The 14,845-nt window shown below is 46.3% G+C and overlaps 3 protein-coding genes across 3 annotated transcripts; all 3 read right to left on the bottom strand.

The window, feature by feature from the left end:
* Positions 1–321: 321 nt before the first annotated feature.
* Positions 322–2,120, bottom strand: JR316_0002414 (uncharacterized protein; the record flags this gene model as incomplete). The annotated part of the gene is made up of 3 exons (XM_047888208.1): positions 322–1,086; positions 1,152–1,464; positions 1,540–2,120. The coding sequence occupies 3 exons, from the start codon at positions 2,118–2,120 to the stop codon at positions 322–324; spliced, it is 1,659 nt and encodes a 552-aa protein (XP_047753131.1).
* Positions 2,121–8,245: 6,125 nt separating this feature from the next.
* On the bottom strand, positions 8,246–10,502 carry JR316_0002413 (putative transporter; the record flags this gene model as incomplete). Its single annotated transcript, XM_047888207.1, has 16 exons — positions 8,246–8,394; positions 8,450–8,547; positions 8,601–8,632; positions 8,682–8,737; positions 8,787–8,925; positions 8,977–9,000; positions 9,051–9,121; positions 9,177–9,209; positions 9,265–9,472; positions 9,529–9,643; positions 9,703–9,729; positions 9,784–9,824; positions 9,883–10,036; positions 10,095–10,159; positions 10,215–10,326; positions 10,384–10,502. The coding sequence occupies 16 exons, from the start codon at positions 10,500–10,502 to the stop codon at positions 8,246–8,248; spliced, it is 1,443 nt and encodes a 480-aa protein (XP_047753130.1).
* Positions 10,503–12,171: 1,669 nt separating this feature from the next.
* On the bottom strand, positions 12,172–13,929 carry JR316_0002412 (MFS transporter prlL; the record flags this gene model as incomplete). The annotated part of the gene is made up of 12 exons (XM_047888206.1): positions 12,172–12,315; positions 12,379–12,402; positions 12,459–12,519; positions 12,569–12,611; positions 12,668–12,875; positions 12,932–13,046; positions 13,103–13,129; positions 13,194–13,234; positions 13,289–13,442; positions 13,508–13,572; positions 13,629–13,740; positions 13,796–13,929. 12 exons carry the CDS (start codon positions 13,927–13,929, stop codon positions 12,172–12,174), a joined length of 1,128 nt encoding a protein of 375 aa, XP_047753129.1.
* Between the last annotated feature and the right edge of the window lie 916 nt (positions 13,930–14,845).

The following is a 14,845-nucleotide window of genomic DNA, read 5'->3' as shown; positions in this document are numbered from 1 at the left end:
ATAGAGAGCATGGGGATGTGTTGATCGTGTTATAATACAGAGGTGAGAGACCGGACAGCAATCGACAAAGCAGTAAATAAAGGGAAAGAAGACAAAGAGACTTGAAGCTCCTATGGCAGAAGAGGTCCTGAAAAAAAAAAAAAACAAAGGAGGAAATAAAGTAACAAGTTGCGGCGGCGTGTTTTGTCTTCTCCAAGGTTTTTTTTTCTGAGGTTCTCTACCATAGAGCAAAGTAATAAAAAAAGAAAAAGAAGAATTAAAAAGAATCCAACTTTTGTGCGCGCGCAAATTATTTTTCTTTCCCAAAAAGAAAAAAGGAGCTCAGCAGATCTGGACCTCCCATTCGCCTCCTTCGCCTCCTGCCTGAGGCATGCTCTTTAGAGCGATTCTCACCCGTCGTTTCGCACCCGTGCCATCGGGAATGCTGTATTCCGAGCCAAGGCCAAAGTTTGGATCTGATAGCTGACCATAGTTCAAAGCAGCCGACATTCCGTCAACGTGTCCGTATCTCAATGTTCCGTCTGGGGAAAATGGCATGCTGTAGTCCGTGGATGGCACGCCTAAAAACGGATCGGAAGATGACGTAGAATAAGAAGACAGAGAGCTGAATTGGGACGAAAACGAGGCTTGGAGATTTGATTCGGCCTCTGCTCCAGACCACATAGCCAAAGAGGATTGGGAGATTTCAGACTTTACTGCGTCGAAAGAGGAAGCCCCCGGGGAGCCCGAGCGAGAGGAGGGCGATGATGATGGAGGGTGTATCCGGACCCGGATCTTTCCATCGTCCGAAGGGATAGTATCAAAAGAGATGTCCAAGTCTCCGAGACTGCCCAATTCCGGCGAGTCTGTGCCAGTAAACTCGAGTTTGCGAATAGTGGAAACCTTGTGGTGACGATTATCGGAATCGAGATCCATGAGGGAGCCACCTGTTGTTGTCTTTGACCAATCGTAATCATTAGGGAGGAAAGAGTTGTAGTCGTATGCGGAAGCGGAAGAAGCGGGGAAGGGATTGGGTATCGCGAAACTTGTAGGGGCAGGAGATTGCATTCGCATTGATAGAAGGGTTGGAAGAGCGCAGAGCAAGACCTATTTTTGGGAATATCAGAAGAATGAACTATTAATAAAAAAGAGAAAGAAAAAAAAGGACAGACCATCAATCCGAGGCTGGCGCCGGATTTGTGAGCTGATGGAAGAGATGAAGTAGTAGAGCGAGGAGGCGATGCGAGAGAAAACTGTTCTGTTGCCTCGACCTTGACAGGGACATCTCGAATGGCAGATGTGGATGCGAGTTGGGCGCTGAGAGATAGTTCTCGCTCCCGTGCAGCGGCTAGCTGAGCCTTTAGCTGTTCGACTTCGGAGAGTAGATGCATATCGGGAGTAGTATGCTGCGGTGTGGAGAGTGAAGAACCGGATTGAGTAAGAGCGAGAAGCCGGGCGTTTTCCTGCTCGAGTTCTGCAACGCGTCTAATGAAGAAAGACGTAAAGAGAAGAATGAGCGTTTAAAGGTAGTGGAGAAAAGGGGGGCGAGGATAGACGTACACTTCCATGCATTCAAACTCTTCGCGTTTTCGCTGCCTGCTGAGAAAGGCAGCAGCGCGATTCTTTACGAGACGAGCCTCGCGTTTGCTGAGACCGGATACATCGGGTGGCACAAAGTCTTTACTTGAGATACGCTCGCCGACGGCGCGCTTCTTTGTGGCACTAGGGGCTGGACTTGCAGAACGCTTGGCGCCACAAGAGGAGGCATCAGAGATGTGGCCCGAGGGAGCAGAGTGGTCTGCACACAGAGAAGGAGAACGCGAGGGCGGTGTAGGTGGACGAGCAGGCTCTGTGAGGTCGAAGAGCTGGTGGGTGGGGAGACAGAGATCCTGGGAGCTGTCTGGAGTCATGCGCATCTTGAGCATGCGAGTGGCAGGAACAGGAGAGTCTGGAAGATGGTCGCCCTGAGAGTTTGGCGGGGACGGAGGAAGGGTGTAGTATGGGTAGGAAAAGTTGTCCGAGGTTGGGGAGAAGAGGGGCTGCTGCATGTCCCAGTTGCCCTGAGAGTCAGTGGGAGAGAGCAGAGGAGCGTCTGAGGCGATGATCTGGGACATTGGAAGAGAGAGGGGAACCTTGGGCATGGTATTAGAAACGGAGTGGTTATAAAGTGAAAGAGAGGTTAGGATACTATGCGAATGGGAAGAAGAAAAGAAGAACTGGATCAACTTTTTTTGAACTGCTTCCCGCCTGTCCGGACTTATATCGCTCTTATCCCCGTTGCGAATCGGTTCACTTTGCGGTTTGTTTCCATCAAACAATGTGATTTCTGTCATTTATCATCCTTTTAGAGACATTTAAGAGATATTTAGTTACTGAAGAGCGTACTGGTCAATCCTCGGAAGTTGCGTCAGAGAGTGTTCCCCGCATCCCCACATCTCCCGATCGCAGTCTGTCTACTCTCCTTGTCCTCTTTCGGTCCGTGCCTATAACAGTCTCCACCGAGATACTCCCGTTAGATACTCTGTCTAATTGTCCTCGGTCTCTACCCATCTCTCGCCTCCTCCTGCTCGCCCTGCATCTTAGGCGCCCACCAACGCCACCCAGCTCAACGCGATCGTGTCTGAACGCGTCGTCGACCTCGATCGCGCCAATACCATCCACTATCACCGTCGAAATTCTCGTTCAATTATCAAAAGCTATAATAAAAAAGTCTGTCTCGTGGGTCTGATCAGCAGCTTCTCTCGCATGACCCTTCCACGCTCCGTCAACTCCGTCTTGTCTTCCTTAGTTCTCTCTCAATTTCTTTACTCTCTTCTCTACTCAATTTTCCTCGAAACTTCTCTTTCTCGATCGTATTTCCTCCCTTTTTGTTCCTGTCGTCAAACTAACCAGATAACCATCTTCCCCGACTCGACTTTTCTCATTTTCACCTCTCGGAGAATTGTTTCTTTCAATTCTTCTGTCGGGCTCGGTGCATAATGGCCAAGCCCTGCCCTATTTTTACCTCACCTTCCCTTTCGGGTCCGTATCTTCCCAACTCTCAAATGTACCTTTTTGCCTTCTCAAAATATCTCCTCAGAACATACACTTCTCCTCGATCCGGAACTTCCAAACTGTAATCTGCAATCCCAATCTTGGTTGTCATTGCCCCACCAAGCACATTTGCCCACCTGCCCTCAACTGCATACGAGTTCTATTTTCATCTCCACGCTCATACGGCTTCAGTAGTACCGTCCACTCTTTACCCATGCCATACCTCCTGCTGTCCGTCCTGGGTGACCATATACCCGCACATAGTCTGTCCCCGCAACATTCGGGTCGCAAATATACACTCTATCAATTTCCTATCGCGTCCATCGCCCTTCAATAACGGCCATCTTTTTGTTTGAATCCATCTCTCAAGTATTCACCTCCACAAACACAAACATCGGCCACCAATATCCCTGATCACGATCAATGATCATCTGCCCCGCCCGCTCCATGATTCTCTGATCTCCCAATCACTCGCGCGCCCTTGCTCTGGCTCTCAGGAAGCTCTACGCCGCACCCATTTCCAGCCATCTCGCGTTATGTCCATGGACATTGTGCTAAAACGACTATCAGACATACTTGCATCCAACAACATGACCTCCTTCTCCCTTGTCTCCTATATGTTCAATCTCCATTTTCGAAATGTGCGAGGTCTTTCCAGGTGTGAATATACACCGCCCCCGCGACCTGTTGTCTGGCGCTTTTCGAGAATGTCCTGCCCCGTGATTTTTTTTTTCACCTCACGACAATGATTATGATACTGCAACATATGCCCCCCCTCGGGTCTCCGTGCACTAAGCCTAATTACCCCAACAACTCCTGACGAAGCCAGTCTGTACCCGGCTGCGCACTATCACCCTCTCTCCCTTGTCCTAAAACCATCTCACTCACCTCGAATCACCTTCCAATCCCGGTGATCTCACCGGTAAAACCAAAATTACCACTCCTCTGTCTTTTTATTTTTCATAAGGTGCAAGTGGAGTCAGGTCAGCGCTCGGTGCCTGTGTCTAGCAGACAACTCGTAAGGGTAGGGTGACCTCTCGAGTCTCAACGCGATAGCTGTGTAATGAATGCTCCGGCGAACAGCTCGCGCGTCGTTTTCATATCATGTCATGTATGACGGTACCCGGACGATATCATTCAGTCTCGGTTACTCTCGTAGTAGCCTGTAGAACGGGGTAAAAACCGCTCTTTGCGCTTGGCCTTTGCCCGTTGTTGTCCTTCACAGAATCTCATGCTTATGCTTTCAGTCGTTTTTCAAAGTTGCACAGGCATCTTCTCCAACCTGTACGGAGTTGTACCAGATAGGCGTGCTCTGCTCTGTTCAACGGACTTGGACTGGCTGCGCTAATCCGATTCAGTACACCTTTAATGTGAACACTGCCTATCATCATGGCCCGGATTCCGAGTCGCCTTTGTTCATTCATCCTTCCTGGAAAGACGGTGTACATGCATGTAGCCGCAGTCCGCCTGCCCTGCCGCATTAACCAGCAGCTTGCCTGGACATTTTAGGCTCAACTTCTCTTGCTTTTTTCTTTTTTGCTCTTTGTTTTGCTCTCTTTCACACATATCTGACTTTGGTTTAGACTCTCTGAACGCACGTTTATCACCACCCTCACCCTCATCGGCGCACTTCGGAAACTTCTCCCCTTCCTCTATCTCTATCTATCTATGAAATCGATTGACAAGGTGTTTCTTTTTATTTTACTACTTCACCGTGATGATCACCCTTTCGGCGTCATGTCAGAACAATGGTTATCTTGCGATACGGCCCCGTGAATTCCGAGTTGTTCCATGGGTGCGTTACTTACGAGCCTCAGTCGCACCCGCGTTGCTTTTTTTTTTGTTTTTTGAGCTATCCTTAGTACTGCTAGGAACGTGCAGAGGCTTCTGATTGCATTTTACTCAAAGTGGTGGGGCACCGATATCAAGGCGATCGCAGCATGCTGCACTTTGTACTTGCACCCAATGGAAGCTTGCACCCCTTCCTTGTGTTAATACAATGCGTTCATCCACGCCTCTGGAGTTGAGCCATGGCTTCAATGCAGAAACGCCCAATTCATTTATATTCACCATCACAAATCGTGCGCGTGCAAAGTGGAATCGAATGTCATTTTTACTACCAAAAAAAAAACCCACATGCACATGCTCATGCACATGCGCGTGGCGTCTCGCGCAAAGTAGCCTCGGGATTCTCGAAGGTCGTCTGCGCGAGCCAAAGCATCTACATAGAAGACCGTATTTTGTTCTTAAAAATTTTGTTTTTTTAATTTTAGAACGGCCGTTTGAGTCCGAGTCCTTTGTGTTCTTTTACTATGCGGTCTATGCGCATCAGATGGGTAGGGGATCCATTGAAAGCAAACTCGAAGAAGATTTTTCGCCACTGTTAAGTAGTATACCATTCAGTAGTATTACTATCAGCATCGATATATTTCGAGGTTTGACTTGTTCGTTCGCGAACCGGTGCAAGCCTGCCAAAATGAATCCTGCGTACCCGACCAGTGTATCATTATCAACTATCAGGTTCTCGATAGAAGATATAGATATAGAAGCCCCTAGGTCGAATCGGTCGCTTTGCCATGTCGAATTTGAAAAACAAAAAATTGGCAATGATTTAGGGGACCTATTAGGACCCATTTGTGCAATTTGTGTCCGCGTAATCTCGGAATCTCATGGCACCCAGACCCCGTTCGGCTAGATTGCAGTTTGGTTGGTCCCCCCCCTGTGGGAGATAAGATAAGAAAGAACCTGATTTTTGGCGCTCAGTTTGCATTTTTTTAATTAAGAGTCTTCAAGCTTCAAGCTTTAAGTTAGCGAGCAGTTTGCGTTCAACTATAATAACCACAATTCCCCAAGATCGTTAAAATTTCATGACCACCGAGCCACGAAGAAGAAAAAAGAGTTGAACCATTCTTCGTGCATCCCCACTGATCAGTTCGCATTCGAATCAATTCAATGCAGTTCGCATGTGGAGTTTTCCAATTGACCACCGATTTTCTAGAAAAAAATTGCGCACTTATCTCGTGGAATGTTCGTAGTCACAGTAGCAGGTCTCCAACTGGGCAGGCCCAGCCGACGCGCACCTGGCCACCCGTGAGGGCCCTTGACAATTGACACTGGACAGTGGCGGGCGGCCCGCCCGTTCTGGGCGGTTATCGCGGGATTAATGTTGGACGTTAGGAGGCCCGACTGACGGACGCGCGTTCCTTCTTCTTCTTAGAGTCGACTTCTTCTCGTCTCTTTCTTTCCCGCGCATTGTGTTTTTTCCACAGAGAGAACTTATCCTGCAATACAAATGTGCGCATATGCTTTGCGAAAAAGATGATGAGAAAGTCGCGGGTCTGGGATATATCTGAACACGGTCCACCCGCCCCGCGAGGTGTTAGGTCGCAGCAGGGCCCCTGTCGAATCAAGTGCGTACGCTAGCTGCGGCGCCAAGGTTTTTAGTAAGATATCATTTGCATCCGTTGTTATACATGGTCTGTTTTTAAACAGACCTGTCTGCGTTCAAACGTGATCGATTCCGGTGTCGTAAATTTAGGGCGCCTCCCCGAATTCCCCCTCAACGGCTGATTCCCTTGGGACTGCGAACCCCCTCGGGCCGGAGTTGGTAGTGCGAGTAGGCTATGCGGTATGCGGGATTTGACAATCATTAAACATTGATCAAGTCAGGTTATGTTTGAACGGTGGACTGTGCCGTACTGATAGTTACAGGGGGGCCGCATGCGATAGCTTTGTTTTGATATAGTGTCGTCGCGGGAAAAGAAGGCTGAAGAGGAGAGGCTCAGGCAGCATGGCGCGCAGAGGCACTTGTCAAACCGTCCAATCTTCGTTGCGCAAAGTTTGGGGGTGCAAGGTTCAAAGAGGGTTGGTCCAGGCCCCATGGACTAGCAGCCTGCCAATCCCATTTTCGTTGGGTTTACGAAAGAGCACGGGCGGTCTCTGCGATACTGATAACTCGGAAAAAATCTGGATTGGAGGAACATACGAACGAACTGTTAGCGCTGCAAATGACCCATACATTTCTCACAGACGTATGAATTTTTCTTCCTTTCAATAAAATGTGCCAAGCGTTGACCGACTGTGCTACAGAATGACCAATATCGTCACCGTCAGGAGTGTTAATGCGTTGTCGATTGGATTAATTATCATTGGATGGCTCGTATCTTTTGATTGAATCTACGCCGCTGATCTCAGTCGCAGCTCTCTTGGGTCCTAATTTGAGATTTAGATGTTCTCTATGAGATTCCCGAGGACATTCAGCAGCAGTCAGGGCAGTCAACAGGGAGAGGCCCCACTGAAACCGCGGTCAATGTGGTCATTAAAGTCAGAAAATAGCATCAGAGGGAATAACTTACCTCGCAGAGACAAGAGACAGTCGGGGTTGGATATATATGCACCTCGACACTCACGATTAAAAGAAAACAGCCAAGCCAGCAATAGACATACTAGGTGACGCCTTCGATTCCGACTCCAAGAACATCGATCCCGAAAGGACAGGAAAGTCCGAGATCGCTACGCGACAGTGATAATGGGCTAAAATATGCACTTGAGCATCAGGCAAATGGCGTGATGGAATGGTCCTGACCCTTCAGTTCAGCATAAAGTTCTCAAGCCAAGTTAGAATATGACCCTGCGGAGAAACTCGTTTATTGATGCCTTTAGTGATGTCGAGGAATCCTAAAAATAAGTTCGGTTATAAGCTAGAAAATTGTTCATGTAAACAAAATGAGACGACGTTAGGGATTTCAGGGATTAACGAGATACACCCACAACAATCAAGGTAGGTGAAATTCATTCCTACATGCCAAGTTACAGTATGCTTGAAGCGTAAGATACGTTTTCACGTCTACTGTGGCTTCAAGGAGGTTGGAACGAAAACAAAATCGAGGTGATATGATAGTTCCTTGTTTTCGCTTTCCAGTGTATGGCCCTCAGTGAACGCCCTGTGTTTAGTTTTCTTTTGCTTTTGCTTTACAATTCCGACTTGTAAAGCATGCAATTGTTTTCCGAATTTCATGGGCAATTGCTGGAAAAGGGGTTGGTCCTAATTTTGGCCATATTGGACGTCCAGAAATAAGTAGATGTGGTTTGTCATCCAGGAAACAAGCCAGCACATGCAACCTAATCACGCTTCCTTTCGTACCATGACACCCACAGAAGGGGACGACGAAAAATTCGTTCCAATTTCCTGATAAATATACAATATTGTCTAGGTGAGGACCGGCAGAGAGTCTCACAAAGTATAGTAAAAGCCTGGCTGGCCTTCTAACGGTTCTTTTCGTTTTCCTTCCCGCGTAGCTTTGTTAAGATACAAGAACCGCAGAGTTGTTGCGGCTAGAAGGGTCAACAGTAATGCCTGAGATCCTATTGACGCACCAAGGCCTAATAGAATGTTTTTAACTGACCATAAAAGCGAGATGATATGTATTCAACAAACCTGGGTAGTAATGAGGAGCGTCCTGTGTCCTGAAGACAGTGGTTGCCATTATTCCTCCAATTCCTCCAAGGGAAACCGTCATCGCTGATTGAACAGATCTGGGTGGTAATACCGTAAGTATTTCATCAAGCATACTGTAGTGGTATCAAACCTTTTCGAGTGTGAAACGACATTATTTGAGGCCTGGAAATAACTTCAGACCTATGACAAAGTTACACAACGGCATACGTACATAGGCAAGGATGGTCGGGATAGCGGCCGAATTTCCAGCGTTAATCAAATAAGTGCCTGAGGAAAATAAGCTTTGTCGACACATCAAGATAGAAAACGGACATACCAAAGTATCTTACGCCATTATGTTTGGCAAAAGCAGTTAAACACAGCCCTGTGAGACACACCATCGTTCCCAATACTATATATCCACAACGGTGCTTCTGTTTGTCTGAGTAATATGCAACGATCATCGTCGAAATAATCTGAGGCTACGGGGTTAGTGTGGAGATATTGAATTAAGGAACACCACTCACGGATGGCCCATACGGTGGGGCACTCTAATCAAAAAATTAAGTGAGAACAAACACAATTATGAGAAAACACGTACCAAAAGCAAAGCTTTTGTTTGTGACCATCCCATACCTTTTAGAATCGAAGGCAGGAAATAAGACTGTGCATCTTCATGTGGGTTTTATGAATTACGCCCGCTTTGACAGATATTGATGTCACTTACATGAAGGCATAGCTGCGCACAGGAACATTGTGCCTACACAAAACAAATTATGGTTGGGTCTGAAAAGACTGAATGGCTGAATACTTACCATATGCCCACAAAGTCCAATCAGAAAGGTGCTTCCTAACCTTCTGGAATGTAATCGGGTCTGGAATGGCGTCTCCACGATCTTCGTCGATACGCCTAAGCACAACGGCCGTTTGTTTTTCGGTCAAGAAAGTATTTTGGTCAGGGAAGGCAGGGATGAATAGCCAAGTGATTATAGCCAAAAACATGGTAATTGCTCCTTCAATGATCTAGGACGCTATTAGTTAGAGCAAATCACATTGACAACCAAGTATCTTGTGCTCACAAAAATGTATCTCCAGCCTGCAAGTCCTCCTCTCCCTTTTAGCAGACTGAAAACATATGCAAGGATGGGGCTGAGGCCACCTGCTGTGACGGAAAGGAGATAAAAGATAGAAAGTCTAGAAGATCAAATGCCTTTGAGCTTCAGAACAAAAATTTGACAGATGGGCGGGCCAACCTGACGTGAACTTCATGGCGTGTATACCTACGAATTGACGGTCAATATTTTTGGAATTGTAGATTATGTCGTAAACTTTACCAGGTAGATATGATGAACAGAAGCGATGGGAAAAATGATGCCTAAAGAACGTGAATATCGATTGGAGTGATGTCTGCATTGCAGGGGTCAAAATCTCACCTCAAATATGCCCAGTAACACACGACACAATACTAAGTAGCCCCATGAGTGGACAAATCCCATACCAAGTTGGACTGCACCCCATGCCAGAACAATGAATGTTAACCAATTACGGACTCCAAAATACCGAAGCACAAGATTTCCTGGAAGTTGTCTAGCCAAGTCAGAGACTGTCAGTATCCATGTACATATCGAGGCTGAGGGATACGAACAATATGGTATATGGGACAAAATACAGGCAATTAACAATGCTGAACCTGTTGTGGACCAACAGTTTCTAGGACGAAAATCAGCCTTGATTCTAGAATCGACCAGCCAACCGGAAAGCGTACCAGATCAACACCCATTCCGGCAGTTTGGGCAGCACCCATATTAATTCGGTCAATCAAAGCAAATGAATAGACCAATGCAAGGACAGGAAGAATCCGCCAGTCAACATAGCGCCTTGAAGAAACATCAGAGTCAACAATGTATGCATGTTCTAACAATGTTGGTCCCTACATAGTTTTTCTTTCAAAAGCGACATCATCTTCCGTGTTTGCAGATTCTAACTTCGAGCTGATAGAAGACTCCTTCGAGTTTTCCAAGTTCTTTTCGTCATACAGTAAGTCTTGGGCCATGTCGAAGGAGTACTAGACGTGCTATCAGGAATATGGTCAGCTTACAAGACGGCAAATTGAAAGATGTTCCTCGCACCTTTTATAAGTAAGGCCGGGTGCGAATCATAGCGGAAAGAGTAAGGGTGACCCTGAATTCAGTCAGGGCACTATCCAGATTGAGCCGGGGTGAGTGACTGATGGACTGACGCTCGTTTCATCCATATGTATGCCATTATGGCTTCGAATTCTTGGTGACATTCGTGTGTATCCCTCAGTTACACGAGCCGAAACCGATCCGGTTTTGCCTTCAGCCCTGATACAACTTGGAATGAGCATGAAGGTTGTCGAAGGTCATAGTACCTTGCTGAAGTTGAGATTTATAGAAATGACTATATGGCGGATAAATTCGTTAATTCCGGCCACTTGGGCGAACCCCGAACGCTTCAACTAATCACATTTGCATCGCGGTCTGCATTGGTACACACTTCACGGTCAACGGCCCCTAGTTCAGATGGAGTTAAGGTCAAAGTTGCGTTGAAAAGGTTGTTTTGACGGCGGTTGTGAGAAATCAACAATCCAAATAGCGCTGCAGTACACCCTCAGGGTTTGAGTCGAGCTTGTATAATTGGAAGGCTCGCTGAGGTTTTGACCAGCGATGGGAATTGAAAGACCCGCTTCTGTTACTCCAGTAGGGCGATAACGTTGTTAACATAGCTTTCATGTGTGAAAAGTGGAAATCTTCACTGAATAGGTCGTGGTCCAAGAACGGGGGAATGCCAAGTTGCTATTGGAAAAACTGTTCCAAATATAGCTCTTTATTGGCTCCTTAAACATCAAAATCTTGAAATGATCCTTGGCACACTTACAGGGACTGAGGGGCGACCGAATAAGAAATATTTGTCGCCAGGTATAGTTTCCCAGATACGCTATAGTTGACTACTAGGAAAACATCAAAGTTGTCAATGAGGCCCCCGTTCTTCATGAAGAGACAGCGCTAAGGACCTTGACGACACCTAACTACAAGTATACTCCAACGTAACCATTATGATACAAAAAAGCAAGGCTCGCAACTTCACAAAATATCAAAGAACTGGCAAACAACTACGTCCGAAAATACCGTGGTACTATTAATTAACTCGTTATCTACTTACAGGGCATCGACTCAGGATAAGATAAGCCTGGTGCAATGAAACTCGTAGTAGAACTAGATCATAATGTGTATAGAAATCCTGGCCGACCCTCTAGAGGCACGTTCGCAGTGCCATCGCGAACTGTCTTGTTCCTGGCAGAGAAGTGTATGGTCGTGATGGCCAGGAGTAATAACATAAGACCTTGACTCGCAATAGAAGCATATATACCAGGGTGGTATTCCGGAGCATCGACCTGACGAAAAACCAGACTGGCAAATATCCCACCTATGCCTCCGAAGGAGACGATGATTGCGGTTGACACGGATTTCTTGGTGTGAGATATGATGTTATTGGAGGACTGCACGTATGGCAATTAAAAACCCCACCCGTTTCCCGAGGGTCAGATCAACTATACTATAGGACTGAGGCTATGCACCACTCACGTATGCAAGAATTCCAGGTATACATCCTCCGGATCCAGCATTACTCAGAAAAATGCCTAATGATGGCAATCAGGATGGAACTCGAGATGCATTGATTGTCGCTGATAGGCAAACAGACTAACCTGCGTATCGCCAGCCAGCCTGCTTGGTATACGCTGTCAATACGAGGCCAATTATCGTGATAACACTTTGAATTGCTATCAATACTGCCCGTTGACGGTATTTGTCTGAAACCCATGCGAACAAGAGAATGCTAAGAGCCTGTCATTATTGAAAGTCAAATAAGTATTCGACTGCTTTCAGGGGTCATGAAAACGAACTAACCGCAAATAAATATGGGGGTGCACTCTTAGCAGGGGTTAAATAACTAAGGTGTATATTGCCAAAGGCATAGAATAACATACCAAAAGGAGCGACGCAGTAATGCTCCACCCCATCCCACGGAGAATGTTTGTGACGAAGAAACTAGCATTGCGAAATTAGACCGCAATGGAACCAAGATTGAGGTACAAACCTAATCGCGTAGGCAGGTAGGGTAGCACACATATACATGATACCTGAAGAGGTACAAGTCAGCAAGGAAGAAGAAATTGCACTAGTGAATACAACATACCGTAAGCCCATATTGTCCAGTCCAGTAAATGAAGAACAATTTTGTCTTTGGTTAAAATATCGGGCATGGAATCACCTCGGTCTTTCTCGACCCTCTGCAAGATGAACGCTGTTTCTTCCTCATTCAAGAAAGTATTCTGATCAGGGAACCCAGGAAGAAAGAACCATGCGATGATGCCAAATGCGACGGTGATTGCACCTTCAATAATCTGTTGATAAAACCTTGGATTAGAGCTGTAAGTTCTGAGGGGCAAGATTAACGCACAAAAATCCATGCCCATCCAGAAACACCCAGTCTTCCCCTCAGCAAACTTAAAACATATGCGAAGATAGCGCTGAATCCGCCGACGACAACACCTACTATATAGAAAGCTGCAATCCTATGCGATAAATGTATAATGAGGGCACAGTAACCCCATGAGATGCTTTGATAAACCTTGTCTGCACTTCGTGCCGAGTATACCTATAAGAAGGAGAATGATTAGGGGCAAACTAGAAAGGAAGAATCCATCCTTGGACTGATTAACCATGTTGTAATTATGTAAACCATTGCTGGGAAAAATCCCGCCTAGTGAAACGTAGAGTCAAACCGGGACCGTCAGCAGATTAACGTGTAGCTGACCTCAAAGGCGCCAAGTAAAACTCTGCAGAGGGCCAGATATCCCCAGGTAGGAACAAACCCCATGCTCAACTGTACCAAACCCCAAGAAACAACCAAAAACGCGAGCCAGTTGATAGCGCCCAATCTGCGCAAAAATACATTACTCGGCAGTTGACTGTAGGACAAGAAGAATCGTCAGAGAACCTATCATCTTCATTTTTATTCTCGAAGTCCACGCACAGTGCGATGTATGGAATGAAATATATCAAAGTCACGATACTATATCTTGCTCCAACACTGAGATGCTATCATTTTCTCAAATAAGAATCCTATTAGATCGAGATAAAGGTTTTATACATACAAGGGCATGGTCCATCCCGACTATACGCGCAAGTCCAAGGTTTGATCGGTCAACCAAAGAAAGAGCAGAAAGAGTCCCGAGAAGTGGTAACATCCTCCAATCTACTCTTCGTCTGCACAGAAGAAAAGGTTAATAACTGTATCCAACGCGTTAAAAAAACAACGCACATGAGAGATTTCTCCATTCGGGCAATTTCATCCTCGGTAAGAGGCGTCGCCTCGACAAATGAACCCGTAGATAGCAACAGAGATTTGTTGTTGCCACCATGTCCAACTCCTGAAGGACCTTGCAAAGTCGACATTCTGTATACCGTTATGTTTGCTTGTGTGTACAATTCTGGGCGTTGAGGGTTTACATTTTCAAAGGCTACATGGGCTTTATAACTCCACAACCTTTTTCAATATCAACCATGAGTTTTGATAGGAGTAAGAAAATTGACCAGGAAGACTCACAAATGACTGGTCACCTGCCTGGAAGCAGCTTAAAGCACCTCTACGGGAGCTGGTCTTCCGAGAGCACTTAGATCAGAGAAGAAGATGAAGCTCACAAGATGTCCCTTTTGCGAAGATAATCCCGAGTTGACAACTCGCAGCACCATGCTCTAGATATCCGGGGTCAGAGCGTTGCGATAGTACGTAAGAAATGGCTTGCGGTATGCAAAGCAAAGTTGACCAATAATATGTTGGAATTTTCTCTTGTCGAAAGACTATAAGTCAGAGTGAACCCGCAATTTGTTTCGCCGGAGAATCCAATTGGACTGTGGCGTCAAGGCAATCGCTAGAAGCTTGAGATAGCTATTTTCGCAGCGGCGTTGCGCTGAATGACTCAAAAGGACCATGCAGTCAGTGAGCAACTGCGGATGACGAACAATGAGGGACTGCGAAGGTCGCATCATGAGTGAAACGTTCAAAGAGTCTGCACTAAACGAAGCCTAGTCATTGACGAGAGAACGATAAAAAGAGCATAAGCACTTACACGAAGGACGTTGAAGGTCAAATTTGCAGTGGAAGTACTACTTGAATCGCGACTCAAGAGTCACAGCCATATTCATGAGGGCATACCTTGAGGCAAGTAGAGCCACTTTAAGTATGCTTATAATCACGACCGATCCAGCTGCAGAAAATTCGACGTAAACGTTGCAATTTTTCTCAGGTCTCAAACGCCATCCTGGAAAGATCCACATTTGGTGGTGGCGCACACCGAACTATAAATTACAA

This window comes from Psilocybe cubensis, chromosome 2, assembly GCF_017499595.1.
Source record: "Psilocybe cubensis strain MGC-MH-2018 chromosome 2, whole genome shotgun sequence".
Classification (NCBI taxonomy): domain Eukaryota; kingdom Fungi; phylum Basidiomycota; class Agaricomycetes; order Agaricales; family Agrocybaceae; genus Psilocybe; species Psilocybe cubensis.
Note: the sequence above shows the minus strand (reverse complement) of the source record. Positions and strands in the feature narration are given on the sequence as shown.